Source organism: Trachemys scripta, chromosome 24 (genome assembly GCF_013100865.1).
Source record: "Trachemys scripta elegans isolate TJP31775 chromosome 24, CAS_Tse_1.0, whole genome shotgun sequence".
In the NCBI taxonomy this organism is placed as follows: Eukaryota; Metazoa; Chordata; order Testudines; family Emydidae; genus Trachemys; species Trachemys scripta.
The window spans coordinates 3,541,241-3,559,385 of NC_048321.1; the positions used below are offsets into that span (position 1 = coordinate 3,541,241).

The 18,145-nt window shown below is 58.6% G+C and overlaps 1 protein-coding gene across 1 annotated transcript; it reads left to right on the plus strand.

Annotated features, from left to right (window-relative positions):
- The first annotated feature begins 329 nt into the window (after positions 1–329).
- On the plus strand, positions 330–15,195 carry MPZ (myelin protein zero). The gene is given in 6 exon segments (XM_034756854.1): positions 330–580; positions 8,778–8,944; positions 9,053–9,266; positions 11,014–11,149; positions 12,458–12,518; positions 13,161–15,195. Coding segments are annotated over 6 exon segments (948 nt in total). The 5' UTR covers positions 330–513; the 3' UTR covers positions 13,464–15,195.
- The last annotated feature ends 2,950 nt before the right edge of the window (positions 15,196–18,145 follow it).

The following is an 18,145-nucleotide window of genomic DNA, read 5'->3' on the forward strand; positions in this document are numbered from 1 at the left end:
CCTGCATGTGGCACAGCAGCAATGAGGAGCAGAGGTGCTCAGGGTTGAAAATAGAGCTGGGCAGGTGATTTACCCCAGGGCTCCTCGCTTTACTCTTTGCCGCTGATGGATCCAGCCATTTCAGGGACTGAGATCTGTCTGACTGCTAGTGCTTGCCATGCTCCTGCCCTCTGGCTCGCACTGCATTCCTCCTGGGGGCTGCAGCGGCCCCTACGCGGCCGCAGAGAATGCTGCCTGACAAAGGTGGCTGTATGCCCGCAGCGTGTTTACCACTCACTCGCACACAACAAACAAAATCCCCCTTTTAGTTTTGTTCCTCTCTCTCTCTCTCTTTCCCCCACAGCCCCAGATGCCAGGCTCCCATTGGCCCGGGAGTTTTGCACACCCTGCATCACTGAAGCCCTGGCTGTTTTTAAACCCAGGGGCCACTCTCCAGCCATCCTTCAGCGAGGAACTCTCGGCCCCACTGCTGGCTCGCCCATGCCGCTAGGAGTCATACAGTAACTGGAAGCCATGTGGTCCCAGGGCGCTTCGGGGAGTGGGAGCCTCGTGCTGGTCGCTGCCCTGTTCTTTGCACTGGGTAAGTGGCTTCTCCCAGGGGGTGGGGAGCTGTTCTCTCTTCCCCGAGAGACCGGAGGGGTGGCGAGGCACATGGTGGGAGTGGGCCCTGCTCTGCGAGGTGCATGTTTCGGCAGTAACCAGAAGCCACATGAGGCTGGGAGAGGGAGGCAGAGGATGAGAGGAGCAGCCCCAGTGCCAGGGATCAGTTGTCGGGGAGATGAGTTTTGTGACTGTTAGACTGGCAGTGCCTGCACCCTCTCCAGGAAGGTTCCTGCTGCTCCAGGAGCCACTCATACAGCCAGCGTTTCCCCTGCACTTTCCTCCCAGAGCATCCCAAAGTTTTTCCCAGGCCACAGGGACAGAGCCCAGCTGCATGAAGCTCTGGGCCTCTCCTCGGCGCCGCCAGGGACGCAGCTGCCCTGTAAGGAGGGGTGCATGCAAGGGAGCTGGGGATATTAGTGGGGAAGGTCTGGGTGGGCAGAGCATTTCATGGGGTCTCTGGAGTCACAGGAGCCAGAGGTGAGGCTGGAGCAGGATGGCTCCAGGGACTGTTTGAAGCATTACAGCTGCACCTCTATCCTTGAGCTGCCTCGTTGCTTTAAGCCAGTGACCTCCTGGCACGTCTGGTTCCCTTCTGTCCAGAGAGCCCTGCAGTCCTTGGGCACAGATAGGAGGGAAGAATCCTGCACCGGCCCTGGGAGATGCCTCCCCCATCCCTGGCTGGGGGCTGGGGCAAGAACCCAACTCTGGCTGGGGTATTGGTGCACACTGGGCTGAATCCTCTGGCATGTTTCATTCCATGCATTCCAACGTGGGACGGTTCCTGGCTCCTGTCACTGCATTTCCCACCAACCTCCCTCTCGTCCTGTGGGGCAGAGACAGGATCCGGCTGCTCAGAGCGCTGGCCGTTGGGGGCAACTGCAGGGGCGCTTCCCTCTCCCTCTCCTTGGACCCCCGGGCTGGGCCTGGGGGGGTTGCCATTGTCACATCAGCACACGTTTCTGTTCATTGGAAGCTGGTAACAGATCCCATGTCTGTCGGGGGAGGGTGTAACAGGGTGACACATCCCGGACTGTAGCAGTCTCTCAGGGCCAGACTGGTAAAGGTATTTAGGTGCCTAGTGGGCACTGAAGTGTTTTTAAAAATCCCACAAGGCTTCTAAATCCCTGTAACAATCTGGCCCTCCCCCCAGCAGTGACATGGCACGTGCAGTGTCCCATGGCTCTCATGGCACCTCTCCCGTAGCTATCAGAGCATAGGAGCTGCTGCACCAGAATGGACGGTCGGTTTTGTATCCCTTCTCCTGCCATATGAAGTCAGATCACTGGTGTATCGAGCCCTATGTCCTGCATCTCCTTGGTCTATGTTGTCTGATATTACAAATCATACATGAAGCTAGAACCCATTCTCCCGCTGGGAATCACTGAATCTATAAATGTTACTGGACTGAGCCAGGTTGCTATCTACTCCTGTCCTGCCCTCCGTGGTACCGGGGCCTTTGGGCAAGCTTGCACATGGTGATGGGAAAACCCCTTCCTGACCCCAGCGTGATCAGCTCACACCCTGGAGCATGAAGTTTGCTCTCTCTGATTACCCCAACCGCCCATGTCAGCCCTAGTCAGTGTAGAACCTGGCGGGGTTCTAGCCGCAGGGTGTGTCTTGCTAGCCAGCTCATGCAGCAGTGAGTTCCACAGGTCAATTTCTCCTATGATCCCATCTCCTTCATCAAGATTAGCTGTCCAGTTCCCATCTTCCTCCCCACAGGGCGAGGGGAGGACAGGGAAGAGGCAGGCCCCTGACTCAGAGAACGCCCCAGAGGGCAGAGCCGCAATGCATTCCTGCCAGCCCCCCACTCACTGCCTACCATGTCCCTGGAGTGGCAACAGGCAGCTCCTTGGAAGACGCCCACTGCCAGCTCCTGCCTTTATCCCAGAGCAGGGTTTGCCTTCGGGATCTCTTTTCCTCGGGCCAGTCGGGGATATTTGGCTCTGTGTCTCTCAAGGCAGCATCAGGCTGCAGCCCAGTGGTCAGGGCCAGAGCCCAGGCAGGACAGCATTGGCCTCATTGGTTTCTTGCCCCTTAGTTCTTCCCGCAGCCCAGGCTCCAGTGCCGGCTTCCTGGAGGCCCTTTGGCTCAGACTGCAGCCTGGCTACCATGTGAACGAACCTGTGCTCCTTGCTCTCCCAATGGAGCAGGGGTTGGGGAGACCCATGTGGGAAGATCCCCCTCCTCCCATCCCTTGCTTTCCTCCTGTCCTGACAGCCTGAAGGCTCAGAGACAGCGGGCACAGCCCTGTGTCCCGCCGAAGCAGTGCCTGCCTGGCGATGGCACCAGGAGCTCCCAGCCATTCAGCGCAGGCTGTGTAGAGCGGAAGAGAACTCGCCCATGTCTAGCTGAGCTCAGTCCCTGCCTGGGTTTGAGAAGAATGGGCCAGATCCCCACTGATGTGAGTCAGCCCCACTCCAGGGGCTGCCATTGGCACTAGGCTGAGTTACACTTGCCTTGAGGGCTAATTTACCATCGTCCTGCCCCTTGTGTGTGACAGCATTTACAGCCACTGTGCACTGGTGAAAATGCCCACACAAGGAACAGGGCAATACGTCTAGTGGTGAGAGGAGGCAGCTGCCACCAGAACTCCTGGGTTCTATTCCTGGCTTTGCCACTGATTTATTGTAGACTTTGAAATGCACCCATCACAGCCTCCTGGCCCAGATGACAGGGTCCTTTGGAGCAGGAGAACAGTTCTGCCACACGGACACTAAACTGGGAGGAGTGGTAGATACGCTGGAGGGTAGGGATAGGATACAGAGGGGCCTAGACAAACTAGAGGATTGGGCCAAAAGAAACCTGATGAGGTTCAACAAGGACAAGTGCAGAGTCCTGCACTTAGGATTGAAGAATCCCATGCACTGCTACAGACTAGGGACCGAGTGGCTAGGCAGCAGTTCTGCAGAAAAGGACCTAGGGGTTACAGTGGATGAGAAGCTGGATATGAGTCAACAGTGTGCCCTTGTTGCCAAGAGGGCTAACGGCATTTTGGGCTGTATAAGTAGGGGCATTGCCAGCAGATCGAGGGACGTGATCATTTCCCTCTATTTGACATTGGTGAGGCCTCATCTGGAGCACTGTGTCCAGTTTTGGGCCCCACACTACAAGAAGGATGTGGAAAAATTGGAAAGAGTCCAGCGGAGGGCAACAAAAATGATTAGGGGGCTGGAGCACATGACTTATGAGGAGAGGCTGCAGAAGAGAAGAATGAGAGGGGATTTGATAGCTGCTTTCAGCTACCTGAAAGGGGGTTCCAGAGAGGATGGATCTAGACTGTTCTCAGTGGTACCAGATGACAGAACAAGGAGTAATGGTCTCAAGTTGCAGTGGGGGAGGTTTAGGTTGGATATTAGGAAAAACTTTTTCACTAGGAGGGTGGTGAAGCACTGGAATGGGTTCCCTAGGGAGGTGGTGGACTCTCTCTCCTTAGGGGTTTTTAAGGTCAGGCTTGACAAAGCCCTGGCTGGGATGACTTAGGTGGGGATTGGTCCTGCTTTGAGCAGGGCATTGGACTAGATGACCTCCTGAGGTCCCTTCCAACCCTAATATTGTATGATTCTATGAAACCCCCACCCACTGAAAACCATGGCCCTGGAATGGCAAAGGTCAGGGAGACCACCACCCCTGGCCCCCAGGGTTCAACTAACCCAGGGTTTAGCTGCACATAAACACTGGACTCCAACCCTGCAGGAGAATCGCACCGTAGTGGGGTCAGGAGAGCCAGCAGAGCCAGACTCTTCAGCATCTCAGGGACCAGGCCTCACCTCTTCATAAGATCGTCATCCCAGGCGGTCTGAGCTGCCTCCATGGCGCAGGGCTGGGAGGGGGCTCACTTTGGGCTTTGCAGAGCTTCCATCCTGCAAACTGGAAGCAGCCAAGAAGCCAGTGCAGTCTGGGCAGCCCGTGTGATCCGCTCTGTGCCTAATGCAGTACCTGCAGCATCACAGAGGAAGCTGGGTGACCAACCTGCTCTGTAGCCTTGGGAGCAAGTCACACACACACACACACACACACACACACGCCCTGTGACTCAGTTTCCCCATCTGTGCAGTGATGATCCTGACCGCCTCCCAGGAGGATGCAAGTGTTGGAGGTTCTCAGTGGGCAGGGTCTGGGGAGCAGAACGGGCATGTTCTCTCCTGCTGGGCAGCCTGGACCGTGCACTCTGGGGTTCAAGCACCTCATCCCTTGGCTCTTCCCTCTCCTCTCCCCCTATCCTCCCAGGGGCCCATGCACAGACACTAGCACAGGCTGAGGCACTCTGATGGCACCTTTCTCCGCTCACATCCATGGCTAGCGAGCACAAGCAGAAGGGGGAGTTAAATCCGCAGCTGCCATTTCTCTGAGCACACAAAGGCCTGACTACCTGGTTGGTACCCCAGTGTGCTGGCATTTCCCATAACCACTCTGCTACTGCTGAACTGCCAGGGAGCCCACTTAGCACAGCTGCTCTGCCAGAGAGGGCTCCAGGTACACCTGGGAGAAACACACCTGCCGTGCTGCACGGGGCACTAGTGCACCCAGCTAGAGCACACCTGCCGTGCTGCACGGGGCACTAGTGCACCCAGCTAGAGCACACCTGCCGTGCTGCACGGGGCACTAGTGCACCCAGCTAGAGTACACCTGCCGAGCTGCACGGGGCGCTAGTGCATCCAGCTAGAGCACACCTGCTGTGCTGAATGGGGCGCTAGTGCACCACGGTAGAGCACACCTGCCATGCTGCAAAGTTTGCTTCCCCTTCTGTGGCACTGTCTGGGGAGGGAGTTCGCAGCCAGCCTCATGTGTCTGCCCTTAGTTCACAGGGGAATGTCATTAACTGCCCCCCTTGCCAGCTGTGAAGATCCAGCGATCTTCAGGGAAAGGACGTTTTACTGCAGAAAGCTCCTATTAAAGCACAAGCTCAAAGAGAGCTGGGCTGGGTGGTACAGAGAGCAGCACGAGGCTGGCACTGCCCACCTGGCAGACATGCCCCTACTCCTCTTACTGCCTGAAGCTGCCTCTACATGTCAGCTGTGGTGATTCCCTGCCCTTCCCCCGGACCTATGGCCCAATGGCTCAGTTTGTATTTGGTAGAATGCCACAAGCCACCCTTGGAGAGGCACCAGATAAGACGCTTTCCTGAATGCCAGCCTCAGCCAGCCCTGCTCCTGGCTGTGCTTTGTGCTTCTCGAGGCCCTTTCACATCCCAGACATCAGTGTATTTCTCCTCACAGCCCGGGAGAGGGCAGAAGAGGAAGTGAAACCCCGTGAGCTGAGTGACTGGCCCAAGGTTATGCAGGGAGCCCGCAGCAGGGAAGGGAATCGAAGGCAGGTCTCCCACTAGGGTTACCATACGTCCGGATTTTCCCGGACATGTCCGGCTTTTTGGGCCTCAAATCCCCACCCAGGGGGAAATCCCAAAAAGCCGAACATGTCCGGGAAAATAGGGAGGGGCTGGCACCGCTGGGTGCTGGGCCGGGGACCGGGCCAGTGCTGGGGGTGCTCGGCCGAGGGCCGGCCCGGAGTCCGGGGGTGCTGGCCCGGGGGCCATGGGTGCTGGCCCGGGGGTGCTGGGCCGGGGGCCGGGGCCGGCAGTACTAGGCCAGGGGCCGGGGCCGGCAGTACTAGGCCAGGGGCAGGGGCCAGGGGGCTGGGCTGGGGCCAGGCCGGGGGCCAGCGGTGCTGGCCCGGGGGTGCTCGGCCGGGGGCTGGCCCGGGGCCGGCACCCCAGGGCCTGAGCCGAGCCAGGCTGGAGACGCTGGGGCTGGCCGCCGGAGGGAGCCGCTCGGTTCGGGGGGCCAGACTGGGCCATGCCTCCTCCCCCCACCATCCCCCAGCTTACCTGCTGCCTGCTTCAGACTTCCCGCGAATCAAATGTTCACGGGAAGCAGTGGAGGGGGCGGAGTTGGGGTGGGGACTTTGGGAAAGGGGTGGAGTTGGGGCAAGGCCGGGGGCGGGGCCGGGGCCCCGTGGAGTGTCCTCTTTTTGGACACTCAAAATATGGAAACCCTATCTCCCACGGGCCCATCCTTCCGCTCTAGCCAGTCCGGGAGGGAAGGGAGACACAGGCCTGGTGCGCCCCTCTGCACAGTGGCATTTCCCCACAGCGCTGGCCTGCCTGCTCAGTGTAAATGGGGCTGGGGTGTGCAGGGTCTGACCCCCTTAGTCAGGGTGGGGCAGGGACACACCCCTTTCAGCTGCGGTGACTGAGGTGAGACCAGCGGCTGACTGCAATGTCTGCGTTACTGGAGCACAGCACAGCCTTCCAGCTCAGACATCCTGAGCTCCAGCAGCACCACTCTCCCCACAACCGGCCCCAGGGGCCCAGCCTGGCTCCCGGGACCAGCTGCCCATGGCAGTGGCCTGGGAGCAATTGTGGGTCCTTTGGTTGCGGGTCTTCTTTCTGCCCCATCCTTGGCCTGTTGAGTGCCACGGCTCCTGCCTGGCTGTGGCCAGCTGCCAGCTCGCACCGCTCCATCGGGCAGGATCTGCTGCCCATAGCAGGGAGAGAGGAGCAAAGCTGAGTGCTGGCTGGGCCCAGCTCATGCAGAGGCACCGAATGGGGCCCAGTGGCTCTAAACCACCCCGCTAGGGTGTGTCTCGCTAAGGGACGGCGGTTGAGTCAGGTCCTAGGAGGAGCCATGGCTAAAACCAGCGACAAGGGGCACCCGGCACCTGCAGTAGGGAAGAAGTGGAGCTTAGCTAGCACTCATCAGCTAACCTCAGCTCCTCTCCTAGCCAGGATGAGGCCCAGCCCAGGCCATGGCAGGGTCTTGGCCTCCAGCCAGCGCCTCTGACAATCCCTGCCCCACCCTCAGCGTTGACGTGGGGACAGGAGGCGCCGTCCCTCACAGGGCTGCACTAGGGAATGGGAAGAGACATGGGTCGCAGAGGGCAGTGGCCCCGCAGGTGTCAGCCAGGGCATCCCCCGGCCTAGGGCAGCTGTGAATGGCCATCTAGCCAGTGGCGCTGGTCCAGTCTGGACAGACATTCCTGAGGGGTGTCTGGCCCCGTTGCTCTGTTTGGCCCAGGACTTGCCCCTCAAGCCAGCAAGAGGATGAGACCCCACATTGGGTAGCCAGGGTGGAACAGCAGGGAAATCTCCCTCCACTGTCAGGAATGTCAGCCCGGGGGTGGACAAAGGCCTGGGCGAGTGCCTGTCTGGAGCACAATTCCCCCTTTGAGCTGCCAGCTTAGCATCACCCAAGTGGCTCCAGCACGCCCAGCAATGTTCTGGCCCTCGACCCAGAGCCCAGTGAACCCGCCAAAGCCTCCTCCAGCAGAGCTGGGCCGGGCGGAGGGGAGGGGACTAGAACAAAGCCATACACAGCGGGGACAATGGGCCAGTGTCAGGGCCCAGCCCTTGTGTATTCTCCAAAATGGAACAAAGGGGCCTTTGCCCCCCAGCCGGCATGTTTCCAGCGAGAGCTGTGCCAAGGTGGGCACGCAGCCTCCTGAGGGAGCCATGCGCCTGCTGGCCTGGGAGTCAGGGCTGGCTGAGCCCAACTAGAGAATTCAGTGACCGCATTGCCTAGGGGCTTCTGCTAACACACACACACACACACACACACACACACACACACACACACCCCGAGGATGGAAACCCCTCTAGACTCTCCATGCCCAGCACAGCACCGGGCATGCCACCAGTGACGGAGATGGTGCCCTCGTGTGGCATAGCCCTACACCACTGCACAGGGGCTATCGTAAGAGGGAGTCCCATAGGAGCTGCTAACATCTCCTTCCACTGCGCAGCCTGGACAGCCTCTGCCTGCCGGGACAGGCGCTGTGTGACACCCGGTGCTGCGCTTTGGCTCCATGTACGGGGGAAGGATCCCATTGCGGGTAAAGCACTGGCCTGGCATCCAGGCTGTCTACACTACAGTCGTGACTCTGCTACTACCTGGCTACGTGACCTTGGGCAAATCACTGTGCTCCGCGTGTGACACAGAGACACCAAAGTCCTGGGCTGTGGCAGGGCTTCCCTGGGCTGGGAGGGAGAGAGAATTGTCCTTTACTAGCTGGGACTCTCCATTGCTGGGTATTTTGCCCCTTTCCCGCCCACGCATGCAGATGTGGGCAGGGTGCCTAGGGGCCTAGCATACCTGCAGAGCAGTGGGCGGAGGCTGGCTGGGATCTGCTCCTGAGCAGGGGGACTGGAATGACTCTCCGGCTTTGTCTCCCTGCAGTGCTGGCTCCGACCCTGGCCATCCACGTTTACACACCCCGGGAGGTCCATGGCACGGTGGGATCACAGGTCACCCTCGCCTGCAGCTTCTGGTCCAGCGAGTGGATCTCTGAAGATGTCTCCATCACCTGGTTGTTCCAGCCAGAGAGCGGCAAGGACACCATCTCAGTAAGAGGCTGGTGGCCCAGGCCGGGCCCCTGCGTCCATCCTTCCTATCCCCTAGGCTCTGCCCCGGCTTAGCTCGCATCCTCATCGCTCTCCTGTGTCTCCCCCCAGATATTCCACTTCGTGAAGGGGCAGCCCTATCTCAATGAAGTGGGCGCCTTCAAGAATCGCATGGAGTGGGTGGGGGACCCACACCGCAAGGACGGCTCCATCATCATCCACAACCTGGACTACACCGACAACGGCACCTTCACCTGCGACGTCAAGAACCCACCCGACATTGGCGGCAAGTCGTCTCAGGTCACCCTCTATGTCTTCGAGAAAGGTACGGCGGGAAGGCGCTCGGCACGTGGCCCTGCCCCCTGAGATGTGGGAGCCTGCTAACTTCCAGTCACAGCATCAACACCCTCCTCGCCTGCCCCTCGTTATCTGGGGTGCCCCACACCTGATCCCACCCCTCAGACTCGCATATGGTCCCACCCTGCCCCTCAACCCATACATGGTCCTGTCCTGCCCCTTTGACCCACACATGACCCCACCCTGCCCCTGAGACCCATGTGGCCCTGTCCCACCCCCAAGACTCACACATGACCCCGTCTCACCCCTCAGACCCACACGTGACTCCAAACTGCCTCAGCCTGGGGTCTGGATGAGGAAACCCAGCATATGGGGAGCTTCTCTGCTCATGCCGGGTTCAGGCTGGCAGTTACTGGCCCGATCCTGCACGGAGCCGCACTCCCTCAGCACCTGCTGGAGTCAGGGGCTGAGAAATCTCAGCACCACATAGGCGCCGCACCTAAGTCGGGGATTCCCAGGGAAGGGACCTGGGGCTATCCTAACTTTGCCCCCACCACCCTGGCATGGTCCAGAGCCACTCCCGCCCCTTTGAGCCCCTCAATAAGCCAGAGAGCCCACCCTCTTGCCACCTCCCCTTAACTCCACCCTCTGCACCCCCTGTCCTCTCTTCCCTCATGCCCCCTCTAGATTTAGCACACAGATCCCTTCCATGGCCCTTTCCATCCTTAACTCTGCCCTGGAGCAGATAACATCCAGCGCAGGGCTGACAGTGTTTCCAGTGATCACTGTTGATGTTCCAGCAGCACCTAAGGGTCCCAGCCAGGAGTGTAGGCCCTTTGTGCTAGGTGCTGCCCACAACACTGGACAAGGCCTTGGGGAGTAGCCCATAGGGAATAATCCTGCCCTGACACCCAGGTGAGGGACTGTAGAAACCTAACAGGACTTTTGCAGCTCTAACTCCTGGAGTCTTGGGGGCAGATCCCGAGGCCCCTACCAATGTGGGGAGATGGAAATGGTGGGTTGTGGCTGGAGAATGGAACTTCTGAAGAGCAAATCCTCTTGTTAAGCCAGTGGCAAGACTGGCAGCACCCCCCAGCCCCGTTCCCCGCTCCACCACAGGCCCCGCTGCCTCAACACACCTTGGCAAGGAGTCCTGCAGTCACTGGAGGATGCCGCTATGTGCTAGTCTGCTGCCAGCCATTAGGGGCAGCACCGAGACCCCAAATAACTCATCTGACACAGCCATGACAGGGGACCCACCCCCAGGTAGTACCATGGGGGGCTAAACTGGAGCCATGTATCTTGGGCTGTCCCACCTCCCCAGCTCTGAGCATGAGCAGCGTTCTAGGTGTGCCTGTGTGTGCACTAATCCCAGCTGTGCCACCGACCTTGGGCAAGCCCCATCCCTTTGCTATGCCTCAGTTTCCCCTCCCACCCATTGTATATTCAGACTGTGAGCTCCCTGGAGACATTGTGTGTCTGTGCAGCACCTGGCACAATGAGGGTCTATTCTCAGTTGGGTCATTCAGTGCGATAGTACTATAGATAATAAATACTGCTAAGGAACCATGCTCAGGGCCACGCCGAACCCCCATGGCTTACACAGATGTTAAGGTCAGAGGGCCCACCCTAGTCAGAGCTGCTGCAGAACCCAGGCCGGAGACCCTCCCCCAGGGCTTCCGGCCTCCAGCCTCTATCTGGCGGTTGAGCCAAAGTGGGGCTAGGGGCAGAGTCCTAGGGCATGTGCCTTGGTAACAGGTCCCTCTCCTCCTCAGTACCCATCAGGTACGGTGTGGTCTTGGGGGCCGTCATCGGAGGAGTGCTGGGCTTGGTCATCCTCGTGGTGGTGATAGGCTATCTCATCAGGTATTGCTGGCTAAGGAGGCAGGCAACGCTGCAGAGGCAACTCAGGTAGGGATGTGCTGGAGGGGCACGGCGTGGGCTGGGCTGGGGTGCTGGGAGATGGAGCACGGGGTGGAGCAGAGTGCAGGGGGTGGGGTGGGGAGATCACTGTGCTGGGAGGGGGGTTGGGGCTGGGGTGGGGGAAGTGCTGTGTAGGGGGCTGCATGTTGGGCTGGCATCCCCTAGGGGGTATCTGCAGGGGGAAGGCTCAGGTGACTAATTCACTCAGGGGATGGGTAATGGCAGGGCGGGGCCAGGGGATGGGTCAGGACCATGCTCATCCTGCCTCCTGCACTGCCTCCTGCGATCTGCGGGGAAGCTACAGTGAGGCTGGTGTGAAGCCAGTGGCTCCCTTCAGAAGCCCCCGGCCAGTTCAGAGTCCAGTTGCCCCTGCTCTGCATCGCTTGGCAAGCTGGACACAAGCAAACAATCTGCATTTGAGTATGACCATACGTCAGTGTCTACATGTAGGAGCAAAGAATGCAGGCCATGCTTACAGGGTAGGAGACTCTGCAAAAGATTTGGGGGTCAGGGCTCCCAGTGCGAGGCTGTGGCCAAAAGGGCCACTGCAATCCTTGGATACATCAACAGGGGAATATCAAGTTGGAGTAGGGAGGTTATTTTACCTCTGTATCTGGCACTGGTGTGACCACTGCTGGATCCTTGCATCCAGTTCAGGTGTCCACAATTCAAGAAAAATGTTGACAAACTGGAGAGGGGTCAGAAGAGAAGAGCCATGAGAACAATGAATGGTTTAGAAAACCTGCCTCCTAATGATAGATTCAAGGAGCTCAACGTATTTAGCTTAACAAAGAGAAAGTTCAGAGGTGACTTGATCACACGCACCTGGCATTGGCCACTGTCGGTAGACAGGATACTGGGCTAGATGGACCTTTGGTCTGACCCAGTATGGCCATTCTTATGTTCTTATGTTTATGTACCTACATGAGGAACAAATATTTAATAACTGGCTCGTCAGTCTAGCAAAGATCTAACACAATCCAATGGCTGGAAGTTGAAGCTAGACGAATTCAGACTAGACACAATGTGCAATTTTTTAGCAGTGAGGGTAATTAACCATTGGAAGAACTTACCAAAGGTGATGGGGGATTCTCCATCACTGGCCATTTTTAAATTGAGATGGGATGTTTTCCTAAAAGCTCTGCTCTACTTCAAACAGGAATTAATTCAGGCAAATCCTGTGATCTGTGTTATCCAGGAGGTCAGATTAGCTGGTCACAATGGTCCTCTCTGGCCGTGGAATCTATGAATCAGGCGTCTTACTGGCAGTGCTGACCTATTTCTGTTCTCATTTAGTGCTATGGAGAAAGGCAAACTGCACCGGTCAGCCAAGGATTCATCAAAACGAGGCCGCCAGGTGAGCAGGAGAGAACATGACGGGGCGGGGGAGGGGGAAGACTCATAAGCCAGCACTAACAGAGCTACTGCCAGCCCCAGATCTCAAAGGGGATAAAGCACCCGGGTCCCCCTTTGCAGACAGGGAAACACAGGCCCAGGGAGGAGCAGTGAGGCAGCAGGAGGCGGGACTAGAACCCACCTATCTCAGCTCCCAGCATCACACTCCAGCCTCACAAGGAAAACAACTGAGCCCTTGGCTGCCAGTGGGAGCACGCCCCTGGGAAGGAGAGAGGGAAGTAACCTGCTCTCCCTCAAGTCACTGGTAAATCTCCCGCTACCTCCAATGGGACCCACAGAAAGGTCCAGAGTTAGGGCCTGATCCTGTGGGTTGCCCTTAGCTCCCCTGAATCCAGCAGCAGTTGAGGTCTCACACCACCCCACGGGCTCACGGCCCAAGTGCCGGCGGGGATGGAAGGAGGGTTACAGACCTGGGAAACAGCCCAGGATGCTAAGGCCCCCCCCGCCCCGCTGCCCTGAGCCAGCCCTGACAGCGTTTGCTGCCGGCATCTCCCCACACACTTGGGGGTGGAGTTTACCTGTCAGCCACAGCCTCCCTGCCCCACTGCAGCTGCCAGCCTCACCGCTCTCCTTCCCCCCACAGCCCCCTGTCCTGTACGCCATGCTGGACCATAGCCGGAGCACCAAGTCGGCCAGTGAGAAGAAATCCAAGGGCGGCTTGGGCGAGTCCCGCAAGGACAAGAAATAGCGGTTAGCAGGCAGGGAAGGTACCCCCAAGGCGGGCGCCGAGTCCCCCCGCAGTTCAAAGGTCGTCATGACCATCGAGATGGAACTGAGAGGGGATGAGGCTGAGGCCACCGGCCTCAAACCCGCTGTCAAGTCCCCCAGCAAGAACAGCCTCAAAAATGCCCTGATGAACATCATCAAGATGGACTCAGAAAAATGATGAACGCCCCCAAACTGAGGAAAGGGGTGTCCTGCCCCTCCCCCTCGGCTTCCTGAGGGAGGGGGCCAGGATGCCTGCCCCATCGTCCCCTCCTCCTGGCTTCACCTCTCTGCACAACTCCGTGGAGAGCCTGCTCTCTGGTCCATCGGGCTGAGGGGCAGGGCTAGGCCATGGCCCACCAGCGCGGGCTCCCTCTCTCTAGGCTCAGCTGCAGAGGTTCCATGAACCTCAGTGCAGAGCAGCCGCATGTAGGAGCTTTGGGGAGACCAGAGGCAAGTTGGGATGGGGGCGTTAGACCCTCCCGGCACCGCAGGCGAGACACTGCCAGGCAGAATCACGCGTCCCTTCTAAGATAGCTGGTGTGAGGGCAGTGCCAGCCCCATCAGCAGATGCCTGGTTGGCGAGAGGTGCCAGGTTGCACCTGCCCTGGGGCTGTGTATGGATGAGGGAGGGAGCTGCCCTGGTGGGTCTGCGTGCACCACATATGGCCCCAAGCCGGCCGGTGACACAAAGGCCTGGGACAGAGCGGAGGCGACGGCCCCAGGAGAGAAGGGTGCTGCCAGCGAGGCATCTCTCCTCCTGGTCCTGACTCCTCTGGGGCCTGCCCCTGCCCTCAGGCTGGGGGACCCTACAAGGATTTGGGTGTGGTCCTTGGACAGGGTCCTCACAGAAATGGCCGCCCAATGTCCTGGCCTGAGAGACATGGAAGCCACGAGGATGGGATGGCCAAGGCCCCTCGTCCCTGACATGAAGCCCCTGCGTACGGTACCTTCCACTGCGTGAACGTCTCTAAAAAAAACCTCCCCCGCCCGGCGCCCCGGGCACAGGTGTAATTTTTTATTTGAAGACACAATCAGTGATTCTGGGATTCAGCAGGATGGTTTAACCCCCAACTCCACACAGGCTTCCCTCGAGCAGGGGCAGCTAAGGGCACCAGCTAGTCCCACCCTGGTGCCTGCCAGCACCTGCCCTCCCACTCCCCAGCACTGTGATGTCTGCCCCGTGGCCCCTGCTCCCTGCCCCACAGACCATGTGGGAGTTACACCATCCTGGGACACCCCCAGCCCCCCGGCTCCAAACCCTTGGTGATGGAGGGGTTTTCATCCTCCGGGAGGGTTTTTACCTTGGATTCATCCCTTTTGCTCTTTCGTCCCTTCTTGCCATTTTCTCGTCTCTTCCTGTGACTGAGCACAAATGATGTCACACGGTGCCCCCGCCACCCTCGCTCCCTCCAGGTCTCTCCGCTCCTGCCCTGCCCATTTTCAGATTAACCCTGTCGTGATGACGCACTTGGTAACCCCCCCTGTGCCCCTGGGGCCCCTCGCCAGCCACCAAAGGCTCCTGGAGGAGGGGAGACTGCCTCAAGGCCAGGAGGTGCTACATTGAGGACCCCCTGCCCAGGCTGCTGCTGGGACCCCCATCTCCCATGGCCTCCTCTCTGCCCCAAAACTGGGCTGCCCTTCTCCTAAGGACGAGCCAGGGCTGGCTGTGCCCTAGGGACCAGGCCAGTGGGTTGCTCTGTGTGTATGTGGATACAGCAGTATCTATGGCAGGCTGTGGGCACGCGCTGTGCAGATAACATCCGTCCATGAGGAGCTGTTCTAAACCACTAAACTGCAGCTGTGTGTGTCCAGTGAAGCGTGGTGTATTTTCTACGTTCTGTACATTCCCCCGAGCAACAAAGACACCATTAAACCCTTAATAAAAACTGACATTTCTAGGAACAAACAGACAAACAAACAGGCTGGGCTTGTTATCCCGCATTCCCCGCCGTGGGTCGAGTGGCCTTTGCCACAGATCAGCCATAGGCAAGAGGAGCCCGGCTGGCTTAGTCAAAAGCATGCCACACGGCCTCAGCCTTGCCCAAGTGGGATCCTATGGAGGGATGAGCAGGGAATTCAGTCCTTGGCCTCTTTGCTCTGGAAGGGTCTGACACCATGCTGGGAATTTTGCCTTTGACTCACGTGGGCCCTGGAACCGGCCATTAGCACCACTGGAGTTTTGTGACATGGACAATTGTTCCCTAGAATCCAACGAACACCCCAGCTCACGCTGCCACCCAAATGAGCCACCCAGTGGCACAACTTTGGGTTGCTACCAGCTTGGGCTGGACTTGGACCCCTGAGCCCTCCCCCACTCAGGGACTAGACAGATGTGCCATGGCTTTCCTGTGCAGTGTCCAACCTGTGTGCACCTCTAGATCTGTCCCCATGTGCCACTGGGACTCTGCCCCTTCCCTGGCCGGCTCACTGACCCTGTGCCCAGTGTGTTGTGCTGAGAATCATTAACCCACCCTGAGAGTGCAGCCCTGTCTGGATAACACCCGCATAACACCATCAAGTTGTGTCCTTACCGCAGCGTTTGTCACAACACAACAGGTTGGCACCTATATGAAGATATACCTATCTCATAGAGCTGGAAGGGCCCCTGAAAGGTCATAGAGTCCAGCCCCCTGCCTTCACCAGCAGGACCAAGTACTGATTTTGCCCCAGATCCCTAAGTGGCCCGCTCAAGGACTGAACTCACAACCCGGGTTTAGCAGGCCAATGCTCAAACCACTGAGCTCTCCCTCCCCCGCATCTAGGTTTGTCACAACACAACAGGATGGCACCTAGGTTTGTGTGTCCATCCCAACCACGCTGCCAGCCCAGGGCATTCTGGGAAAATCTGGGCAGCTATCCCATAGTGCCTTAGCAGGGTGAGGGGTGGCCAGAGGACATGCACACAGAGTGGCACCCAAGCAGCGCAGTAGGGGATGCCCCACTGCATGGGTTGCTGGAGGAGGAGGCATGTCCAAGCTGGTTCCATGGAACCAGTGGCGAGGTCCCAGCTACTCTGCAAATGATCATTGTGCCTAACTGGTGACATGGCACCCAAACCACCAGCAAGGGCCACACGTGGTTAGTTGCCCTGGCTACTCCCTGAGTGGCGTATGGACACAGATCCTTTCCTGAGCCACCCACACTGTTAATCAGTTACAAACTCGGTGACAAGTTGGAGCCAGAAGCTGCTGAGCTCAGATCTCCGCCAGGCTCTGGGGGACACAACACTTGTGGCTGGATTATGGCAGGGGAAGGCTGGCACAGCCAAGCAGAGCACAGTCAAGGGCATGAAGGAGCCCACCCCATCCTTCTCCTCCCAATCCCAGGGGGGAGCCTGACCGGCTGGCTGGGAGAGGCAGCTGTGGATGTGGCAGGGCAGATGGATGGGGAGAATCTGTCAGTGCTGACTCCCTGCACAGCTGCCTCCAACTACTCCCTTGGGGCCGGGCAGCCCCCTGTGCAGGGAACTCAGGACACTGCCCCAGCTGATGCTCCCAGAGTTTCCATTTTCAGCAGGGGCACAGGGGTTGCATTGCTCATGGGAAGGGCAGGGCAAGGACCCCTTCACCCACAGGGACTCTTCCCCCACCTCAGACCTGCTCCCATGAGCTCCCCATGCACAGGAGGGGAGAGCAGCATTAGGTGAAGCTCAGTTGCAGCTTTTTCTTTGCAGGTTTGAGGGGTAGGATGCCAAGCAGGGGTCAGTTGGCCCATCCTGCCCCCGCTGGTCCCACGGTGGGGTTTGCGGGGGAACTGGACAGACTGCAAGAGCCACTGCGGCCCCTCAGTACCCTCTCACCCCATCCACTCCTGCTGTGGGTCCCCAGGTCACATCTGCCTAGTCCCTGAGGGGGGGATGCCCAGCCCCACCATTACCCGTGGCACCCAGCCAAGCACTGGGGCACAGGTGTGAATAGGCACACTGGATCCCGGTGCCTTGGGTTCATGGTGTCTCAATTCCCCACGCCTTGTGCAGTCATTTGCACCAGCAAAGCATGGCTGCCATCCTGATCTGGCAGCACTTTGCCGCACTGGGCCCTGGTGTGGTGGCCAGAACGGCACAGCGGGCAGGGCAGCAGCGAATTGGGGGCCTCCAAGTGCAAGGCCAGAAGGGACTCCTCGGTTCATCCTGGCTGAGCTCAGGCCTAGCACCAGACAGAGAGCCTCACCCTGGGACTCCTGCTTCCAGCCCAGTGATTAGTGGGCTTGGGTTCCTCTGAGCTGGGTGACCTCCTCTGAGCCCAGAATGGGGGAGGCGGGTTGTGTCAGGGAGGGCTTGCAGAAGAATCCCTTTCCAAGCTTCCTGCCCCCTGGAGCTACTCCCACTGTGCTCTGTGCCCAGCCCCTGGAGCCTGGCCAAGGGGCAGGGCTCATACTCTCCCTGCACAGAGAATCTCCCTTGATACCAGTCAGCTCTGTGTTCTTGGGGAACCAGGGCGCAGTAGCCAGCCTGTCTGACTCACGAAGGACACCCTCCCCAGCCTCTGCTTGAACCAAAACCGATCAGAGAAAAGACTTGCAGAGAGCAGTGAAGGGGATTGGGAGACACACCTAGTCCCCTCCTGACAAGGGTGACAAGATTAAGGCAACTTCCCTCGCCTCATCTGCATCAAAGATGGGACCGGGAGGCATCTCCATTAGCATACGGAATGGAGAACAGAGATTCCAAGGCAAGAACCGCACTGAACTCTGGGACCAGAAAAGCAGGAGAGCACTGCATCATGGGGGATCTCTGCTCCAGATGTCAAGTATCAGGGGGTAGCCGTGTTAGTCTGTATCTACAAAAACAACAAGGAGTCTGGTGGCACCTTAAAGACTAACAGATTTATTTGGGCATAAGCTTTCGTGAGTAAAAACCTC